Below are 21002 nucleotides of genomic sequence, written 5' to 3' on the forward strand. Positions count from 1 at the left end.
CTGACACGTGTAATAAGTATCACACCCAAAGTGTCATGGCGTCGTATAGAGGAGGCCAGCAGGGTGGCGGATACAACAATAGAGGGAGAAGAGGAGACGGGGGGAGAGGAAGAGGAGGCGGTGGAAGGGGAGATAAAAGAAAAGTGAGCTGTAAGTTGAAGAAAAAGCCACATTGCACGTTATAATGATGTGTATTGATGAAGTTCACAGCCAACATGATGACAGATGGGATGATGGTCCTTCTTCATCTGGAAACGATGACTACAGGAGTTCTAACAGAGGCTACAGAGGTGGAAGAGGAGGACGAGGAGGAGGAAACAATGATCAGGGTCGGTGGACTAGAGGAGGTGGACCAAGGGGGCGTGGACGAGATCGCGGATACAATGACCGAGAACGTGAAGATTACGGTAACGAAAGAGGTGGCTTTAAGTCTTTTAAGGGAAAGAACAGATAGTAAGTCATTATAAATCTTTTTAATTATTAATTTATTATTAATAGTACTCCTTATGATAAAAGCCCACCTGGAGTTGGTGGAATGAGAAGTTCGGGCGGAGTTTTTGATAGAATTGGGCCGAGAGAGCAAAGAGGGCGTGGCTTTAATCGTGATCAGTCGGGCGGTCCTAGACGTGATGTTTTTGGTAGAGGACGTATGGGCAGTGACAACAGAGGGAGGGGCTGGAGAAATGATAGATACGTTGAGACGACTGGCGAAAGGAGAGTTTATAATAGAACGGATAGTGACATGATGGAGGAAGACAGCTCCAGCATATTACTAGTAAGCATGTGACTGTCATGTGATGTACATGAAATTCTGCAATATCAAGCTGTTTCTGACAAATTTTTTTTTGGTTATGAGCATTTTTAAAAACAGGCCAATATTTGAGCAAAGGCTATATAGGTCATGGTTTTTCCAAAATTTGGCTCTGAAATCACCTCAAATTTTTGTTACATTTTCTAATACACATTGATGATGAGCATGTGATTAGCACTCAGTTGACACTATGGTTGGCATGTGGGTTTTATGTATTTTTAGTATTCCTTGCCTTAGGGCATGTGATTGACATGTGTTGCCTTGTAATTATTATCTATTTTATTTGTAGAAAGTCCTAGGTCAAAGATATGATTCCATTACCATGTCTCTCAATCTTAGTGACATGTTTCATGATCCTAGTAAGCACTTTCTTTCTTGTAATGATGTCATCACGTTCCCCCCTCTCTCTCTTTTTCTCTCTCTCTAGCATTACATGAACATAAAATCCGTAGCTCGATGTTTGATGCTTCATTTGTTAATACTGTTCTTGATCTTGTTGCAACACATTGTCCTCAAGTATGTACATGTAATCATCATATATTACGTTCGTTCTCTTCTTCCCTTTTAGTTGGTTGCTCTTAATCTTAGTAACAACAGATTGCAAAGGCTTCAAGCTTATTCTAGTCTAAGAGACAAGTGCCCATCTATAGAGTCTTTAGATCTTTCAGGAAATGAAGTAAGTCACTATTTTTTATATCTATTATTCTCCTCCTTGCTCTTAGCTACACAGTCCTCAAGAGCTAGAGGCCATTGCCCCATTGCCTAGTGTGAAGTCCTTAATTTTAGAAGGGAATCCTTTCAGAGATCAAGAGTTCAGTTCTTATGCAAGCGTTGTCAGGAAGTACTTTCCAAATCTAGAACTGCTTGTAAGAAAGAAGAATAATAGAGCAATTTATTTATTTTTTGTCGCATAGGATGGGAAGCCATTACCTGATCCTGTTAAATTTGATCTACCAACCAACATAGGCACCATACCTCCTTCTCAGGTATCGTGTGATAATCATGTGATGGTCATGAGACTACCATGTGTCCTGTTATTTTTAGAAAGGCTATCTGGTCAATGAAGACATTAGATCACTTGTAGTCTCATTTTTAGAACAGTAAGGGACGCATGCTACATGACATTTTAATTGAAAATTTATATATATATTTTAGATATTTTTCCCTCTATGATGGTGAAACTCGAGATAAATTATTGGAGGCTTATAGTGATAATGTGAGTATATACTTGTAATTAAATGTTTTGTTCATTATCTCCTCCCTGTATTTAGGCTGTATTCTCTTTATCTGTTGACGTGTCTCCACAGCAAAGGTATGTGTGATACCGTATAGTGGGAAATTTTAGAGGGAGTAAAATTTGGCGAATTACTAAATTTTGGTTATTGGTGGATTTTAATTTGGCGAGTTAGTGGCCACGTGCCATTGAGCATGCGTATAATGGCTCAAAATGGCGGATTTTATTTTGGCGAATGGCTATCAAAACGCCAATTTCGCCTATACGGTAATCATTAATATATTCAATTACGTCATTTTAATTACAGGGGCCCACCCTTGCAGCAGTATATGTCATCTAGCCGTAATTTGGCGAGAGTCAATGATCCTGGTAAGCTAATGTATTTATTTAATTGTGCAATTTGTGATCTGACTAGGCAAACGGTCTTCTTTAATCAAACATGGCCGCATCGATATAGTTCAGTTTTTAAGACAGTTTCCGCAGAGCTGCCATATTTCTAGCTCTTTTAGTGTCGACGTCATGAAAGCTAATGTAAGCCGTTTCCTACAGAATTATTTATTCATTAACTTTCCCCTCTACAGCCAATGTGCACTGGTTTTAATGTGTACGGTCTATTTGGAGAAGGTAGATATTGTTATCATTATGTATTGCTATCGCCTTTCATTTTATTTTTCAATTTTCAGCTGGTAGGATGGACTCTCCTATCATTAGAGCTTTTACGAGAACTTTTGTTATTGTTGCAGCTGGAACAGGGTAAGTGGGTGTAACCTATCATTATTATTGTTGCACATGATGCTTACTTGGAGTTTCACTGTATTCAGTATATTGTGTCTAATGGCTGACTATGTCTCATTTCACATTACAATGATTCTTACTGACACTGGAAGTTCCTGTTATAGTATGCTTGAGCAGAAGAGTTGGGTAATAATTCAACTCTAATGAAGGACTTCCACTTACAATACATGTGTGGTGTGAGGTTTGCAACATTTGCAACTTCACCCTTCAGTATTGTGGAGTGCAACATAAGACTGGCTCTAGTCTCGTCTTGTGTTACACTCTGCAGAGCTGATGCAATGGATGGAGTTGCATGAAATTCATATAGCTTTATGATTAATTTGGCTTATCTCTAAGGAGGAGCCAGCAGTTTATTTAACCCACCCACCATTAATTGTTTTTTTGGTGATGCTCCATGTCATGAAACATCAGGAGTTATTAAATATTAATTGATAAAGACTGATCAGTTATTGATATGAATTCAATGTACATGTGTACAATAATGATGAATACTTATAATTAGAGTTTATTTGGTCAGATCTGGTTCTAATGAGCTTTCTATTGCCTGTTATTTTGCTACGAGTTGATTGTATTCACACTATTGGTCATGTTGCTGTCAGCAGGTACAATTCCACTTATAATGGAAAGGCCTTTCATTTTATTTTCTGCTTTAATATGGATACTCACGGCCTGCTCTTATGGGACTTGGAGGAGAAATATGTCTACTTTAGCTGCTGCTGTTATAAGATGGCATCTTCTTGTTATGGTTCTTTTCTTGTGATGTACCTGTTGACAGCAGCTGTTATTCATTTGTGTGATGATCGTACTTCAATTTGTGGAACAACAGGCAATAGAAAGCTCATGTATATCGACCATACTCAGTCGTTATATTGACGAGTTAATTTGAATTTGATTTATTATTTGTTATTTCGTGGGTGTGGCTAATGCTGACCTTAAATTGATTCTCCTCAGATGCAATGGCATCTTTTGAAATGAAAGAAAAAAATATTTTTATGACATTTTATTTATATTTAATGATACTATTACAATAAATGGATGGATGGATAGATGGATAGGTGGTGGAGGATTATTTTATTCTTAATCACAAATATTTGCAATCTATTCTAAAATGATTATTTTCTATTGGTGTAAAGTGTGACTCAAGAAGTGGTGGTAGTTTTTAAAGAAATATTTTTTTTGATTGGAGCACATGTATATACTGGTGATTTTGGAGGAAGAGTAAGACTCATGGCACATTGTAGCTCTTTTCTTGTGGATTTTAGCTCATTTTTATGTTAATGGCAGCAACCTTCTCTTCTTCCAGCTTCGTTGTTGCTGGAGTTTGCAGTGTAGCCATTAAAGAAAGGACCTCTAAGAATCCAAGTTTCTTTTGAGAATGGGGCTCGACAGTGTTTCAAGCCTAAATGATGTGATTTTTTGTCTTCTGTTGACTTTCTGAAGTCTAACTTCACTTCATTCTCCATTTTTCTCCTTAGCAAGGATGCCATTTTTATAACTTGGACACACCTTTCAGATATACATACCCACTTTCAATTTTTAATTTTTGAGAAACTTTGCACAAAGTTACAATTAGTTTATCGTTCATAAATCACTGGCCTAAATGAAAGTACATGCAATTGAAGATAGGATTCACACCAAAAAAACTTTTTAGAAAAAAAAACGAAGAACTGGCCCAGATGTACATAGGCCACAGCTTCTTATACCAGCCGCCTCGTAAACTTTTTTTTTGGCATATTGAGTTCTTAGGTGCGCACAGTCTTCAAGGAGTTGATACTACTTGGCAATCAATTGTGGAGCTCAGCCTTGAATTTATGTCTTTCCGTTTCATAATATTCGGTAAATTTGATGATGACTGACCAAAAAGTTTGATATCAGTATATCTCTGGCTTGTGCTGAAAAAAATAAACTCTTTTCTCTAATGACAACTAGTCTCAGTCTACTAACTGCTGTAGTACTCTTGTTGCACATGCTTCACTTATACATTTATGAATTTACAATGAATAAATTATTGAGAATACTTTGGGCCATTTTTTCACTTTTATTTCTACATCTGCTACTTGTACGTGCTGAAAAATATTGAGATGGATAAGCTGGCACTGGGATAAAAAATTTCCAGATTTCAAGGAAGAGGTTTGGTTGAAATGAACTAATATAGCAATATTGCATGCCGATTGTACACGGGTGCTTCATTTGTGCACTAAGATGACAGACTGGCATGATGAGATGAAAAGAGTGCAAGTGATTCCTTCATTCTTTCAGGAATACATTCATTCCAATTTTACTTAATGTGCATAGCAGTGCTAAGTGAAGGAGCCGATAGTACCATTAATTAGTACATGTATTAATGAAATACAGTTGAGTTTTACATGCACATTCTGGCTATGTGAGTAAGTAAAACAAATTACTGACCTGAGTGACCTCCTTGCTGTGATGACTAATTTCTGGTAACTGTTACTTCTTTTGTGTCCTTGCAACCTCTTGGCACAGCTCTTTTTTTGACTGAACCAGTTTCTCTAAACCAACTTGTGACAGTTGAAACATCAACACATAAATTAGAGGCAAAAGTTCTTCAAATGCCTCCAGTATGTAATTACAAACGTCTTTGTCAGTCTCGTCATAGCAATCCCTGACATAAAGGCATAGAGATATTGCCAACTCAATGAACTCAGACTCCGCCATTGTGGTTTCACATGCAGTTGGTGGGGTCAATGTGACCAGTGGGTGGGGTTTAGCAATTATTGATTGATCATCGATCATAAAACGATCTTGTGATTGTAAAAATGTTGCGATGCGCTTTGCGCATCGCCATGGTGTCTTTTTTATTGTTCATTAGTCTTTTTTTAATTTTGACGGTTTTGGCGTTCCATAGTACATATGTATGTATTATGATTATAGCTGTTACCATTTTTCTTTAAATTTTTTGCAATAATAAAAAGAGTTAAAATGCATACTGGTAGTTGTAAGGCTAAAGCCCAACATTGTGCTACAGGCCAGTCTTTAATTATCAAGGAAGGTGAAGTACCATATTGTATATTCCTGATTTCTTGTTTTGTAAAGTGTATGATAGATCATCGGACTATTTGGACAGGAATGTCTTGTTCATTAGTTATTTTTGTAGCAGGGAGCTCTGAGTGGCTCCCTGCTACATCACCTTACTAAATAGGCAATAGTGGCCTATTGCATGGCATTGGCATTCTTTCGATTCACCTTGAATATGCTGTTCCTCTTCAACTTTGCAACCACTAATTGATCCAATTTCTTTTGGAATGTCATTTGGTTTAAGGTTTGCACTTCAAAAAGAGCATGGTGTGCTCGTTCAACATTTTCCTGCCCACTTTGTTATTAATTTTTCATCGTGCTATAGCTGCCAGCTAACAATGCAATTTAAAATGAATTAAAAATTACTGTGAGTAATTTGGTATCTGTAGTGAATTGGTTCAGGTCCCCACCAAACAATAGATCGCCAAATGTCAACCATGACATTTGTAGCCTGGTGTTTTTTAGTTGATGTTTTCTAATCTTGTACTCTACAGCTACAGGAAATGATGTTACTGACTGATGGAGGAAAATAGCTAGCTTCGTTTATAATAGATAGGCAGGAATAAATTTTACAATCCAGCACATTTTTCTTGGTCAAAAAGTTATCCCAAGGCATCTGCTACACTGTTTCCTTCTGGTTTTTAGTTGCAATCAGCTCCAATTTTTTACATACTGTATAGCTGGTATATTTTGTCTGGAAAAAATGTCTTTCTTAGCAGGATTAAAGATTTTTGATTGTTTCGTTTTGCTCTAAGCAGGAATCGTGTTTTCAGACGTAGTACTTTTTACTTGATTGTTTTGAAGAGGAAGAAAGTTAATGAGATCTTCTACTTTTTAAAAGTGCATTTTTTATTTCAAGGTCTAAGAAAGGCCTGAATGTATCTTTTTTATTTATTCGTGAATTTGGTGTTATTATGGTTGATTAGACACCAGTTCTGTCGATCAGAACACTTGAATATTGGTGGTCTAGTTTCTTTATAACAATATAACGTTCTGTTGAACATTGAACATTTTTCTGAATGACTATAGACCAATGAAAATAATAAATGTGCCAAGTTGGCTTTTTAATGATTGATTTTGATTAATTGTGTCTGACTGAAGTCAGCAAAATGAAAAAAAAGATTACTAATAATTTGAAAATAAAAATGTTGTAATTATAATAAGAATTCCCATTCAGGGATATACTAGTGCAGAGACACTAGTGATATTTGTATGTAATTGAAACAAAAATAATAAATCCCAACATTGGGTAATGCTAGTATATGGTTGAAACTGACCTTTGGATTATATACATATAATGGATACTGTTGAAATGATGATGATGATAGTGTTTTATAATGAACTGCTGGTTCAGTTCTTTTATATTTTTATTTGTGTATTTATATCATTCTCGGGCCCCCAGTGTGGCAATAGTAAATGATCAGCTCACCATTCGGAATGCTACCATGGACTCAGTCAAGGTTTGTTTGAGCAACTTTTAATGTCATATCCTCCTCCTCCTTTCTCCATTTTTATATACAGCGTTATTCTGACGAAGTTCAGGCTCATTTTTCAAAGTCTTCCGCCGGAAGTGTTTCTCTTTTTCCTCCCAATCAGTCGGCCATACCTTCATTGCAACAACAGCAATTATCTGCTGCACAGGCTGCATCTTTTAATGAGGTATTGCGCTCTCAAGTCTTAGAGGCTTAAGACTCTCTTTAAGGCACCAGGCTGTGTCCAGTTGTACATAGTTTGGTCATCACTAATTCATATATTGTCTCATTTCGTGACACTCAAGCCTCCATTTAATGATTTTTTTGTTTTGTCTTAGTCTGATGTTATACAACAGCTAGCACTTGAAACTGGAATGAATTACGATTACTCAAAGAAATGTCTTGCCGAGAATGGCTGGAACTACGAGAAAGCTATTTCTACCTTTAGAGTTCTTCAGGTATATATAGTGTCTGATTTAAGTATAATTATTATAATTGTTGCTATTTTATTTTGTGATAATGTAGGGACAAGGAAATATCCCATTAGAGGCCTTTCGTACTTAATCTATATAAACTTCTCTCTCATTGTTACAAAAGTTGTCTGTGACAAATCATTGTTTAAACTCTGTTACTTTTCTTCATTTTATATGATGTATGTATACTTTTATTAAAATGCTAATTGGGCGGGGCTCGTTTAAGTCACGTGATATTGCTGGGAATTTTTAACCCTTTGTTGCAATGTTTGTTAACTAACTTAACTTGGTCTTGGTTCACTACGAATAAAGGAATCATGAAAGAAAGATTCACTACAGTTGATCTCCTCGCCTCGATAGAATACTTGAATAGAAGGTGAAAAAGATAGAAAGAGAAAAGCTTATTTTATATTTTAATCAGGCTAACAGGTATGAGAGTAGCCAACATTTATGATGTGGATCACAAGACGTATCTACTCAAACTAGCAAGGTCTGTATCTCTCTCCCTCTTCCCATTATACTCTCTCTCTCTACAGGTCTGAAGAGAAGATAGTCCTATTGGTGGAGTCTGGTTGTCGCTTGCATACAACTGAATTTGAGTGGCCGAAACATTTACAACCATCGGGATTTGCAATGAAAGTGAGTCCTGAATGTATAACTGATAAATTTTATTGCTGGTTTCTTTAGTTAAGGAAGCACCTACGGACCAAACGTCTCATATCAATCACTCAGTTAGGAGTTGACAGAGTCATTGACATGGTGTTTGGATCAGGCGAATACGCCCACCATCTTATCATTGAACTCTATGATAGGGTCAGTCTTGATTTGAGCCAAAGTCCCTGTACTATAGTACATGGTCTCCAGCTAAATTTTGCCAAAAATGGAAAGTAGAGAATTCTTCATTTTTATAATTTTTCCTGATACATACACATGTTCTTATGCTGCATAGAAAGTTTGAGCTCATTCCGATCAAAATTGGATTTATTATGAATTTTTTAAGTTGCTAAAAATTTGGGCCAAAGTCCCTGTACTATAGTACATGGTCTTCGATCATATTTTGCCAAAATTGAAAAGTAGAGAATTCTCAATTTTTATAACATTTTCTGATACATATACATGTTCTTATGTTACATAGAAAGTTTGAGCTCATTCCGATCAAAATTGGATTTTTTACAAAATTTTTTAATTGCTCAAAATTTGGACCAAAGTCCCTGTGCATGATCTTGGACCAAATTTTGTTGAAAATGAAAAGTAGAAAAATTCTCCATTTTTATAATATTCTCTTATACACAAGGTTTGAAATGATTTCGATCAAACTGAGATATACTGAAATATACTGAAATATGCTGCTTTCCTTTTATAGGGTAATATAATACTAACAGACCACACCTACTTGATACTGAGTCTACTAAGAACAAGAACAGATGCCGATGCTGATGTTCGTTTTGCTGTACGCGAGCATTTCTCGATGGACACAATAAAACAGGAACAAATCCTGCCCTCCATCGAACAGTTAGTTGGGTAGAGACCGTGAATATTAATTAATTGATTGTCACACCCATTTAGGGTTGCTGGGATACTTGGGAGTGCAAAACCCGGTGATCAACTAAGACATATATTAAATCCTCATTTTGGTAATATACAGAAGTGATGAGTAATTTGATTTTGATTCCCGTCTCTTTATCCAGTATATGGTACGTCTTTATTAACACATTGTTTGATTGGTATTGGACTAACTGAGAACACTAAACTACCTGCTACTAATGATAGTCCCATTGGTAGGTAATATTATGTAGTAGGCTATTATTAACAGTTTTGTCATTTTTAGATCCTGATCAAGTTCTCAAGGCTTTACTGGAAGCTCATGAAATCTTTCAAAGTTTTCGCTCAATGCCTTCAAAGGTATCCTATTATTATTATAACAATTAATTAATTAATTAATTAAACAATATAGGGTTACCTCATTCAGAAGAAGGATGTTGCTCCCACTGTGGGTGTGGCTACTTCTGACACGCCCACAACTTCAACTGAAGTGACAACGTAAGTTACATTTTTACATGTACATGTAAGTCCGATCCTCTTTCTCCTATTTTAGGAACATAGAGTTTCATCCATTACTTTACAGGCAGCATCTCTCATCTTGTTACAAAGAAGTAGAGACATTTGACAGAGTAAGGATAATGTCTTTATGAGTACACATATTGTGGCATGTTTTTAGGCAGTTGATGAATTTTTCTCTTCAAAGAGTAGTCAGAAACAAGATGTGAAAGTCATTCAATTGGTGAGTGTGTGCATGTACATGTATACTTGTTAATATTATCATTTTCTTCTTTTCTCTCTTTTTATTTATAGCAAAAATCTGCAGTCAAGAAGTTGGAAAATATCAAACAAGACCACGAGAAAAGAATAGAAGCATTGAGGAAATCTCAAGTACCACTAAATACACTTACAATTGTGTTAATGTTTCACTTGATCCCTTTTAAAGGATGAGGACAGATACAAGGCAGAACTCATAGAGTGGAACACTGATCTTGTGGAGAGAGCCTGTCTGGTGATAAGGAGTGCTGTTGCCAGTTCTATGGATTGGGGTGACATTGAGCTACTGGTACATGACGCTCAAGGAAGAGGTGATCCTGTAGCTAACAGCATACAAGGACTCAAGCTCCACTCCAACCTCATCACACTCTGGCTTAAGTGAGTAATGCTGGCTTATTTATGAGAAGCTATACAATTTTGACAAATTTATAAAATTTATTATGAGGATTTATAAAATTTTGAATGACTCTGAAATTGGCTTCAATCCCACTCTCCAATTTTATTTCATTTTCTAAATTATCAATATCATTTGGATTGAAGTGATTTCAACAACATTTCTTGAGTTATTGCTGATATTGTACATTGTATGTAGGGCTCCTTATGAAGAAGATGACGATGATAGTGATGATGAAGATATTCCAAAAAAGAAAAAGAAGGTACATATTACAATACCAATTAGAGACTATTGTTTGTTACTTTAATTTATTCTTTGTCTGTAGAAACCTTTTAAAGGTATTAAAGTTGATATCGATTTGGGTCTATCAGTCTATGCTAACGCTCGAAGATATTACGACATGAAGAAACAAGCAGCAAAGAAGGAACAGAAAACATCTGAATCTTCAAATAAAGTAAGACAAATGAATGACGTCATTATTTGTAATCTACATGTACATGTATGTTCTATTTTTAGGCCCTCAAGTCAGCAGAACGAAAGACAAAGCAAACACTAAAGGAAGCAGCTGTCATTTCTCGTATCACAAAAGCTCGTAAAGTCCACTGGTTTGAGAAGTTCTATTGGTTCATCAGCTCTGAGAATTTCGTTGTAATTGGAGGGAGGGACCAACAACAGAACGAGCTGCTAGTAAAGAAATACTTAAATGAGCGTAAGTAAGAGGAAGATGTAGTATATAATACATTATGTGTCTCTTGTCAGATGATGTATATGTACATGCTGATCTTCATGGTGCGACTAGTGTCATTGTTAAGAACCATTCAGGTATGCATTAGGGTATAGGGAGAATATTATTAGCCCTCCAATAGGGGGTCCGGTTCCTCCCAAGACCCTTAACGAAGCTGGTGTGATGGCTGTCTGTTATAGCTCTGCTTGGGAGGCAAAAATTGTGACTAGCGCCTGGTGGGTCTATGCTAATCAAGTGAGTGGGTGGGATCCGGGGCTTCCCTGTATTGTGTAGTATGGTGCAGGTTATTTTGCCAAAAACTGTTATGAGAGAATTCTTCATTTTTATAATTTTCATGATACATACCGTAGGTCGGGATATATTCGCGGCTGCTTATTTTCGCGATTTTTTCCCGCACTCAGCAATTACCATGGTTACCAAATGCAATTTTAATTGAAAAATCCGCGATATTAATAGCAAAGGACTCTGTTGCAGTGTTCTTGGGTAGTTGTTCTTCTTGCTGTTACTAATCCTTGGTCTCTTTGGAGCTGTTTTAACCAGAGCTACTCTCTTCACTCTGCCTCGCCGTATCTTGGCCCATTCTTGGGACTCTCCACCCATTTATTGACTTGGGCGTGGTTAATTATCACCAGCAAGTGGAGCGGCAAGGATTTCCAGTAAAGAGCTTGAAGGTAGTGGTCCATACAAGAAGATAGTGGATGAAGAACTGGATGGCTCCCACTAAAGCTGCTAAAGAATAGATAAATAGCTGCTGAACACTGTAATTGTATAAACACGTGGTCTTATTGTCATAGCAACAATCAATTGGTTTCCATGGTATTTAATTGAACCTTTTTATTAGTTTTTATTATCGCGAAAATAAGCAGCCGCGAATATATCCCGACCTACGGTATACATTTGAGTTGATTCCGATTAAAATTAGATTTTTTGCGAATTTTTAGTTACTCAAAAATTGGGCCAAAATCCCTGTACTATAGTACAGGGACTTTGGTCCGATTTTTGAGTAACTTTAAAAATTCGTAAAAAATCTAATTTTGATCGGAATCAATTCAAACTTTCTATGCAACATAAAAATATGTATACGTATCAGGAAAAATTTTTTAAATGAAGAATTCTCTACTTTTCATTTTTGGGGAAATTCAGTCAAAATCCCTGTACTATAGTCCAGGGATTCTGGCCAAATTTTACCAAAAATGAAAAGTAGAGAATTCTTCATTTTTATAATTTTTCCTGATACATATAGATGTTCTTATGTTGTGTAGCAAGTTTGAGCTGATTCCAATCAAGTTTGGATTTATTACAACTTTTTAAAGTTGCTAAAAAATTGGGCCAAAGACCATAATGTGGATCATATTGCTTATTAGTTTCATCAATTCAACTTTAGGTGTCAAAGACAGCTCCAAGTGGTGAATATTTGACTACTGGAAGTTTCATGATAAGAGGTAAATTAATCATCAATGAAATTTGAATTTTATTCTGTGATTAGGCAAAAAGAATTTCCTTCCTCCATGTCACCTAGTACTGGGATTCTCAATAATGTTCAAAGTAAAGAATATATAACAATAATTAAACTCTTATCCTTTTCTTCCCCCTCTTGTACATGCATGTACATGTACATGCATGTACATGTACATGTATCTCTTCTTTTAGGTTGATGAATCATCTCTTGCTAATCATATCAATGAGAGAAGAGTCAGATCAGCTGATGAAGATCAGCTATCAATTGTAATTAAGTCATTGCAGCACGTACTAAACACATTTAATTATTATTGCCATGCAGATGAGTGACTCTGTGAGCGAAATATTACTAGAAGAAGAGATTATTGAAGAAGATGAAGAAGAGATTGAAGGAGAAGAACACAATGACCAGCCATTAGAGGAAGGAAAAGGAGCAGAGCTGAAAGAGGATGAGAGTGACAATGATGAAGTAGAGTTTCCTGATACTGCCGTCTCAATACAGGCCAGTACTAGTACTGAAGGGGGCGGAGTCAGACTTCAGGTTCAACGTGTTGATAGTACAGTATCAGTCGAGGATAGTGAAGCCACACCTCTTAATGTAACTGGATCACTGCAATATTGATTAATTTATTAATTATTAGGGAGAAGGGCGTGTCACTTATCATCGGCACATATCGGCAAAAGAGAGAAAGTTAGTTGACTTGTTTTGTAATTTGAAATTTTTGATCTTTTTTTAGACTATTAAAGAAGCAGTCTTCTTCCAAAGGACACGAGGCTAGTTCTACACCTGCTAGCTCTAAGCCACACCCCAAACCACAGCCACTACCTCAGCCTCAATCACAGCAGTACAAACGTGGGCAGAAGGTGCTAGTGTTGTGTAATGGTATTGTGACTAATTTTTTGTATTTTGCAGTCAAAGCAAAAGAAGATTAAAGATAAATATGGAGATCAAGACGAGGAGGAGAGAGAAATGAGAATGAACTTATTAGCTGTAAGTAAATTGTGTATGTATGGTAATGGCTACTCTGTATTTTATATAGTCGAGTGGTGCTTTAAAGGAAAGTAAAGGAAAGAAAGGAAAGGGTAAAGGAGGAGGTAATGGTGGCAAGCGAAGTGGTGATATTGGACAATCATTTAATCCTAAGGATAAGTACCATCATAAGAAGAAGTCCTTAGAGACAGCTAATAATGTATTGGAACAGCATCACAGACAGCAACCGCCAGCTTTACTAGTACAACAAGAGGAGGAGATGGAACAAACTGTTTCAGATACAGCATTTGTTGTTGTTAATAATGATAATGATGATACTAAAAGAATGGACTCTGATTCTACTCATGAAATTCTCTCTACTGACCTGGTGACATCTTTTACTGATACTAATCAATCTAGCTCTTCCATTACTCCTTCATTATATGACCCCAGTTCTACTGATACTGTCCATACTACTAGTGATACTGTCATTAATCATGACTCTACTACTGACCAGCAGTTCCTGTCTACTAATACCACCATTAGCTCTCCTCCACCAGTTACTAATGATGAGTCACTCCCTCCATCAACCACTGAAGTACATATGTCACTCTATTAATTTGTATGTTATCTATTATATAATAGGTAGTGAATGATGAAATGGAGTCGGATGAAGAAGAAAAGAGAGCAATACTGGCTGATGAGAATATACTCCAATTAGAGGAAGCTCAAAAAGTACAGGATGAGTGTACATTAAAAGAATGCCTGAAACTACAGGCACTTTTGGTTTAGTAACTGTAACCAAAAGAATGCAAAAACTACACTATCTGTTTATACAGACATTTTGTTTATTGTTTGCTTTATTTGGCTTAGCTATAATGTTTACCCTCCTGTTATTCTCTTAGGAAATGTTTGATTTGGACTCACTGACCGGTTCTCCTTTACCAAATGATGAATTACTTTATGCAATACCTGTGTGTGCTCCTTATTCTGCCATGCATAACTACAAGTGAGACCTACTGATAGCCTTTTACTCCCATACCAATTTTGTCAAATTAAATTACTATGTCACCATTTATATCTAATTAAATTACTTTATTTTTGTGTAGGTTTAAAGTGAAATTGATACCGGGTACAAACAGAAGAGGGAAAGGTATTTAAATATTGAGTATTATTATCAATATTAACACATACTATAGCTGCCAAGACTGCAGTGCACAAGTTTGTACAGTCAAAGGATTCTACACAATTAGAGAAAGATCTGCTGAGAAGTATTAAGGTATCGTGCCTACTGTGTATTAGCCTTATTAGGCATGTTTTATTATGTGCATTTTTACCATTGCGTAATGTGCATACATTTTAAAGAGCTATCAATGTATTTGCTTTCTCACTTTCTCTTAGGACAATGACTTGTCTAGATATTTTCCAGGAAAAGTAAAAATGACACTACCACAACAAAGTCTAAGAACTAAACACAAATGATGCTAAAAATAATTATTATTTATGTTGTAAAATTTGTATAAAAAATAATCCTCAAGTTTCCCATGTTAACTTTAAAACTGAAGCAAACTCTTTTTCAGTATAGGGCCCAAATCATTATCATCATAGTCGTTCTCGTCCTCATCATTTCGCTTTCTTTTTTTGGGGATGTATGACCCATTGGGACAGAAACCTCTAAGACAGCGGGCAGTATCATGCTCAATATCAGTTACCTCAAAGTCAGGAGTGAAAAATGGTGAAGGCACAGACTTGGGGCACTTCATGACATGGTCTTCGCTAGGAAAATAGAAAGCAAAAGCATACGTATCCCAAGAGTATCTTATGCCAGAACTCATTACTCCATTCTCAATGGTGAGCCTCAATCGACCACATGATTGAATTTGTGAGTCTTCATTGTAGGTTGGACTGTATCCAATACCGTAAAGTATTGGATACTCACTCAGCTCACCCACTAGCTCTGGGCAGATTATGATAACTTTACAAATCTGACGATTATACCGTAAAGTGCCACCACATCGAAATTCTATCTTGGGTAGATTTATTGTTCGTCTTTGAAGTTTTATTGCCTCTTGATAGCATTGCAAGAGCTTGGTTATGTTACCTGATATTTTTTTATTACCAAATATAGACTTGTACGGCACTGAAAACTCATTGGTACCCTCAATTTTATCATTCTCTCTTGCTGGAAAGCAACTGCTATCAATTGACCACCATGAGTAGTATCCAGGAAGAAGCTCTTGGTCTTTTGTGATGACACGATATTCGGTATCTTCATTGGGTGCTTTATGAGTTGGTTTGCATATGACAGCACTAACTCGCCTGTTTGTAGTATTTTTACCATATTTCTTTTTTGGTTTAAACTCAAAGCAGTCATCTTGCTCTATTTCATCAGCTTCCTTACTATGAGTAACATGGCATAGTCGAGTGACCCTGATGACTTCATATTGAAAAGGAACAGTCTTGTCATTAGGAGCTGTTACTTTCTCATCATTCTTTCCCCAGGGAAAGTGCATCACATGATGACCTTTGAAAAATACTTCGTACATTTTTCTGCTACTTGTAAAATCACTAAAGACATGTCAATAAATTAAGAATTATTATAGATCTACTAACCTTCCTTTTTGAATTGAAGACTTTGCTGAAGCCATGATATCAAGTGTCACTGAGTTAAAGTGCTTCTTTTCTCTCTCAAATACAATCTGCTGTGCTTGTTTTTTGATCATGTGATATGACACCCTATATTCACAATAAGTAGCTATGTAGCTATTATAGTTTCCGGGCAGTCAGGTACAATATGCTATCATTAGTTCCAGTCATTTTGCTTTAACTCCATATTCCAGTAAGAGACCATTCCAGGTTACCCATATTCATTGCACTATTCAGTTATTCACACATTGTTAACAGAATTCATGAATCATGAAATTATTTTCCTTGTAAAGGATTAAAACATATAGCTAATAAGTATAGAGCTAATCTAGTTCACAATAGCATACACAAAAATAGACTAAAGCAGCATTCAGCATTAAAAATATAAAATTTTTTTTTGTTTTTTATTAGTTATTATCATCATCATCTACAATCATTGCTAGCTTTTTATTCAGTGGCTCTTGATCTTCATCATCTTCATCATCATCTTCAGTGAACACATGCGACTCATTTTCACATGCAGGACTTAAGTCTTCCTCCTCTAATTGTTGCATCACATGTTCTTGATCATACGTTATTCCTCCTTCCTCTTGGTCAAATTCCTCTTCCAAAGAAGACTCAATGTTATATGTTGCTTGTGGACTGACATTTTGTGCTATGGCAACAATTTCTGATTTTTCTTCTCTTCTTTTCTTCATGTTCTCAAGTTTCAATTTAAGTTGCTCAGAGAGCCCTCTTCCACCTGGACAGCTACGCCCTTTAGTAGCACAAGTACCATGAGGTACTTTTTTGCATATGACTGCTTGCTCTGGGCATTTCATCTGCATGTCATCACTTGGAAAATAAAAGACGAAGGTAAACTCATCATATATGCAGTCACTATAGGTATAAGGTTTTTCGTATTGAAGCTTAATTTCCGTTTCTTTAATTGGCATTATTGGGTACTCTTCCTTTGGTAGCTGACTTTCTTCTGCTGGGCAGATTATAATTACTTTACACACTCGAAACATATAACGAAGAGTGCCACCACAGCGAAACTGTATTTCTTTTAACGGGGGAGTGAATGCTTTCTTATAACACTCTATCAAATCATCTACTTTGGCTGAGAACCCAATGTCGCCAAATAAGGAGCAACGTTGATCTTCATCATCTACAGGGGACCACCACGAATAACATCCTGGAAAAAGCTCATCACGAGAAGATACATAATTATACTTTGTATCATTATCTGGAGGCACATCATTTGGACTCTGCCTCTGGTATGTTGTCATGGTGGAACTTACACCCTTTCCACGTTTTCTAAAAGGTTTAAACTGTAGCTGATACTCTTCATCACCATTGACACTAGTAATTATACTGTCAGCTTCAGAGAAATGGGTATCATGGCGTAGCATCTTCACTTCCTTTTCTTTTTCATACCCTCTGAAAGGGGACGCCTCCCACGGTTCATGCATCACATGTTGACCTTTGAAATGTACTTCACATTTTCTTCCTCTAAGGTATCTAAAAGTAACAAAATATGAAACTTGAACAATGCAACTAATCTGCTTACTTTCCAGACACAGACATTATGTATTACTGCAAGTGCAATAAATGACTGCTCTATGGAGAGTAGTGATACTATATAGGGTACAAGTGTCAGCTATACTGTGAATATATGAATATCATAAGGTTATGAATAATAGCTATCCAGGAATAATAGATAGATAGCTCAGCTGCCTAAAGCTTGCTAACTATTAAATAAATCACATGTTCTCAGAAAAAATCAAATTAAAAGTAATTTTAATTTTAAAATAGTGTATAAACACACATTTGACACACACACACACACACGCACATGCAGTTAAAGTTTATGAAGGAGTGGGTGGGGTTGTCTGCCGAGGTGCTGGTCTTGTCTGCCTCATAATGACCATCATTGTCATCACATAATGACCTTTAAAGAATACTTTATACATTTTTTTTCCTACTTGTAAAATCACTGAAGACATGTCAATAAAGTTAAGAATTACTATAGATCTCTACTAACCTTCCTTTTTGAATAGTAGGAGAAGTTGCTGAAGCCATGATATCAAGGTGCTGCTTCTTTTCCTTTCAATCACACTCTGCTGGGTGTATCTATTATTGTTTCTGGGAGGGGGGACAATATTTTATTAGTTCCAGTCATTTTGTTTTAACTGTAGCTGCATTATATTCCAGTAAGAGACTGCATTCCAGGTTACCCATATTCATTTGACCATTCACACTTTGTTAACAATATTCACAAATCGTGAACTTTTTCCTTGTAAAGAAGCATTAAAATATCTCTAAAACATCATTGCAGCAACTAAATAAAGCTAATTTATTATAAAAGCTATAGCTAAATAACCCCCCAATTCCCCATGTTAATATTAGAACTGAACAGGACCACTCTTTTTGAGTATAGGACCCAAATCATCCTCGCCATTGTCATCTTCATCATTTCGTTTTCTTTTTTTGGGCATGCTGGGATGGTCTTTCACTTCTTTATCTTCCATTTCTTCCTTGAGCTCCTCATCTTCCATTTCTTCCTTGGGCTTCTCATCTTCTATTTCTTCTTTGGGCTTCTCATCTTCCATTTCTTCCTTGGGCTTCTCATCTTCCATTTCTTCCTTGGGCTTCTCATCTTCTATTTCTTCTTTGGGCTTCTCATCTTCCATTTCTTCCTTGGGCTTCTCATCTTCCAAAGGAGACAGTGCAATATGTGCTGATTTTGAGCCGACTGCTTTTTCTTCTCTTCTTTTCTTCATGTTCTCAAGTTTCAACTTCAGTAGCTTGGGAGGCTCTTTATTACCATTTGGACACCTACGCCATTTAGCACAACTTTTATAATTGTGATATACTTCCTTGCATATTATTGCTTGTTCTGGGCAGTTCATCCGCATGTGCCTTTTCGGAAAATGAAACATAAAGGCAAACGTATCATATATGAAATTTTCGGGATTATCATATTGAAGCTTAATTTCTCTTTCTGTCATCATTGGCATCTCTGGGTATTCTTTATCTGGTAGATTAAATACTTCTTTTAAGCAGATTATAATTACTTTGCATGCCTGCTTCTTGTAACGAAGAGTGCCACCACAACGAAATTGGATTTCTTTAGATGGCAGATCGAATGCTTTCTTGTAACACTCTATCAAATCATCTACTTGGGCTGAGAACTCAATGGTGCCAAAAAAAGAGCCACGTTCATTTACAGGAGACCACCATGAATAGTATCCAGGGAAAAGGTTGCTATAACAAGATACAGGCTCATACATTGTAGAATCATTAGGCTCAATACTTGCAGGACTCTGACTCCGGTACGTTTCCATGCTTCCATCTTTTCCACATTTTTCAAAAGCTTTAAACTCAATTTGATAATCTTTGCCATTATTATTACAAATTATACGATCGGCTTCATAGAAATGAGTAACATGGCATAACATTTTCACTTCCACTTCTTGCTTGCGGGTTGTACCAGTATATGGCTTCCATGGGTAATGAAGTACATGTTCACCTTTAAAATGCACTTCATAATTTGTATGTTTAAGTGAACTAAAAGTAACAAAACAAATTATGAAAATATGACTTGTCAACTTACCCTCCAGACTTATAATCAGACATCATGTATCACTGCAAGTGCAATAAATCAATGCTCTATGGAGAGCAGTGATACTATATAGGGCACAGGTCACTAGTGTCAGTATACTGTGAATATATGAATTCGGTACCATAAGGTATATGAATAATAGCTACCCAGAAATTATAGGATGGACAACTGCTTGCTAACTATTGAATCACATGTTCTCAGAAAAAATCAAATTAAAATAAAATTTAATTCTAAAATAGAGTATAAACACACATTTGACACACACACACACACATATACAGTTAAAGTTTACGAAGGAGTGGGTGGGGTTGTCTGCCGAGGTGCTGGTCTTGTCTGCCTCAGACGATTCCTTTGTTCTCTATGTACATCAGCTTCAGCTTTAAGGGTTGACATTTTATTATCCATCTCTTCATCGAACACTCTCTTCTCTTCCGCCAGCTTTGACTTCAATTCTTCAACCTCTTGTTTCATTGCTTCTTTCTCTTCAGATGATAATTCCTTTTGTAAAATACAACAATAGCCAGCCCCTCCATTATGCACTATTAACTTACTAAAGCATCGTTCTTTTTCTGAAGAACGCCATCACATTTTGCTACTACATCTGATACTAAACAAAGAAGGTTTATTTAAATGTACCCAATGTCCATATTATGTTACTCACAATTTGATTTTATCTGGTTAAATAAAGGAATACTTTGCTTCATTTCTTCCAAATAGACAGCATCGATCTCATTAGCTAATTTCATTGTGTCTTTAAGAAGCTTAACATCACTATCCCCACGTTTACTCTTTAGTTTCAGAATACGATAATGAAAATTTATATTGACATTAAATTACCTCAAATTCCTGTACAAAATAATGCACTTCATTCTGCAGTACTGGCCTATGATTCAGTAGTCTTTTATATATGCTGCCAGCATCTAAAATAATTATTTAATAAAACAAAGTAAAGACACTATAGCTTGCCTGATATGATGGCATCTGTCGCCATTTTGTTTTTTCTAATGCGCATGCTCAGTGTGATTGACTGATTGTTAAGTTA

At 36.2% G+C, this 21002-nt stretch overlaps 6 protein-coding genes across 7 annotated transcripts; 2 read left to right on the forward strand and 4 right to left on the reverse strand.

Annotated features, from left to right (window-relative positions):
- The first annotated feature begins 35 nt into the window (after positions 1-35).
- Positions 36-4213, forward strand: LOC100640489 (nuclear RNA export factor 1-like). Its single transcript, XM_019995012.1, has 17 exons — positions 36-150; positions 204-453; positions 499-775; positions 1101-1170; positions 1239-1327; positions 1380-1487; positions 1534-1677; positions 1726-1797; positions 1856-1911; positions 1967-2027; positions 2083-2123; positions 2353-2414; positions 2461-2576; positions 2627-2669; positions 2729-2798; positions 3974-4058; positions 4103-4213. Exons 1-17 carry the CDS (start codon positions 36-38, stop codon positions 4211-4213), a joined length of 1770 nt encoding a protein of 589 aa, XP_019850571.1.
- Positions 2805-15261, forward strand: LOC100640616 (nuclear export mediator factor Nemf-like). The gene is made up of 34 exons (XM_019994966.1): positions 2805-7339; positions 7401-7538; positions 7690-7809; positions 7877-8200; positions 8246-8314; positions 8361-8463; positions 8512-8637; positions 9188-9336; positions 9391-9458; positions 9513-9602; positions 9653-9726; positions 9779-9864; positions 9920-9995; positions 10043-10105; positions 10177-10254; positions 10310-10518; positions 10733-10796; positions 10860-10988; positions 11051-11243; positions 11294-11356; positions 11401-11513; positions 12664-12721; positions 12766-12824; positions 12930-13004; positions 13060-13335; positions 13379-13428; positions 13475-13601; positions 13651-13728; positions 13778-14305; positions 14353-14442; positions 14613-14716; positions 14817-14860; positions 14907-14986; positions 15109-15261. The coding sequence occupies exons 4-34, from the start codon at positions 8142-8144 to the stop codon at positions 15187-15189; spliced, it is 3462 nt and encodes a 1153-aa protein (XP_019850525.1). The 5' UTR covers positions 2805-7339; positions 7401-7538; positions 7690-7809; positions 7877-8141; the 3' UTR covers positions 15190-15261.
- Positions 15244-16445, reverse strand: LOC109581145 (uncharacterized). Its single transcript, XM_019994974.1, has 2 exons — positions 16321-16445; positions 15244-16275 (listed from the first exon to the last, which is right to left on the reverse strand). The coding sequence occupies exons 1-2, from the start codon at positions 16428-16430 to the stop codon at positions 15261-15263; spliced, it is 1125 nt and encodes a 374-aa protein (XP_019850533.1). The 5' UTR covers positions 16431-16445; the 3' UTR covers positions 15244-15260.
- Positions 16446-16589: 144 nt separating this feature from the next.
- LOC109581146 (uncharacterized) lies at positions 16590-18046 on the reverse strand. The gene is made up of 2 exons (XM_019994975.1): positions 17906-18046; positions 16590-17856 (listed from the first exon to the last, which is right to left on the reverse strand). Exons 1-2 carry the CDS (start codon positions 17920-17922, stop codon positions 16761-16763), a joined length of 1113 nt encoding a protein of 370 aa, XP_019850534.1. The 5' UTR covers positions 17923-18046; the 3' UTR covers positions 16590-16760.
- Positions 18047-18089: 43 nt separating this feature from the next.
- Positions 18090-20968, reverse strand: LOC105312285 (biogenesis of lysosome-related organelles complex 1 subunit 5-like). 2 transcript variants are annotated; one of them, XM_019994983.1, is made up of 6 exons: positions 20927-20968; positions 20798-20880; positions 20622-20748; positions 20512-20567; positions 20298-20458; positions 18090-18252 (listed from the first exon to the last, which is right to left on the reverse strand). In XM_019994983.1, the coding sequence occupies exons 1-6, from the start codon at positions 20949-20951 to the stop codon at positions 18204-18206; spliced, it is 501 nt and encodes a 166-aa protein (XP_019850542.1). In that variant the 5' UTR covers positions 20952-20968; the 3' UTR covers positions 18090-18203. The 2 variants fall into 2 exon arrangements, with proteins under 2 accessions (XP_019850542.1, XP_019850541.1); XM_019994982.1 differs by lacking the exon at positions 18090-18252 and having other exon boundaries at positions 20168-20458.
- On the reverse strand, positions 18590-20013 carry LOC109581144 (uncharacterized). The gene is made up of 2 exons (XM_019994973.1): positions 19952-20013; positions 18590-19905 (listed from the first exon to the last, which is right to left on the reverse strand). Exons 1-2 carry the CDS (start codon positions 19975-19977, stop codon positions 18741-18743), a joined length of 1191 nt encoding a protein of 396 aa, XP_019850532.1. The 5' UTR covers positions 19978-20013; the 3' UTR covers positions 18590-18740.
- Positions 20969-21002: the final 34 nt, after the last annotated feature.

The sequence above is a fragment of the Amphimedon queenslandica genome, unplaced genomic scaffold (genome assembly GCF_000090795.2).
Source record: "Amphimedon queenslandica unplaced genomic scaffold, v1.1 AMPQUscaffold_13457, whole genome shotgun sequence".
In the NCBI taxonomy this organism is placed as follows: domain Eukaryota; kingdom Metazoa; phylum Porifera; class Demospongiae; order Haplosclerida; family Niphatidae; genus Amphimedon; species Amphimedon queenslandica.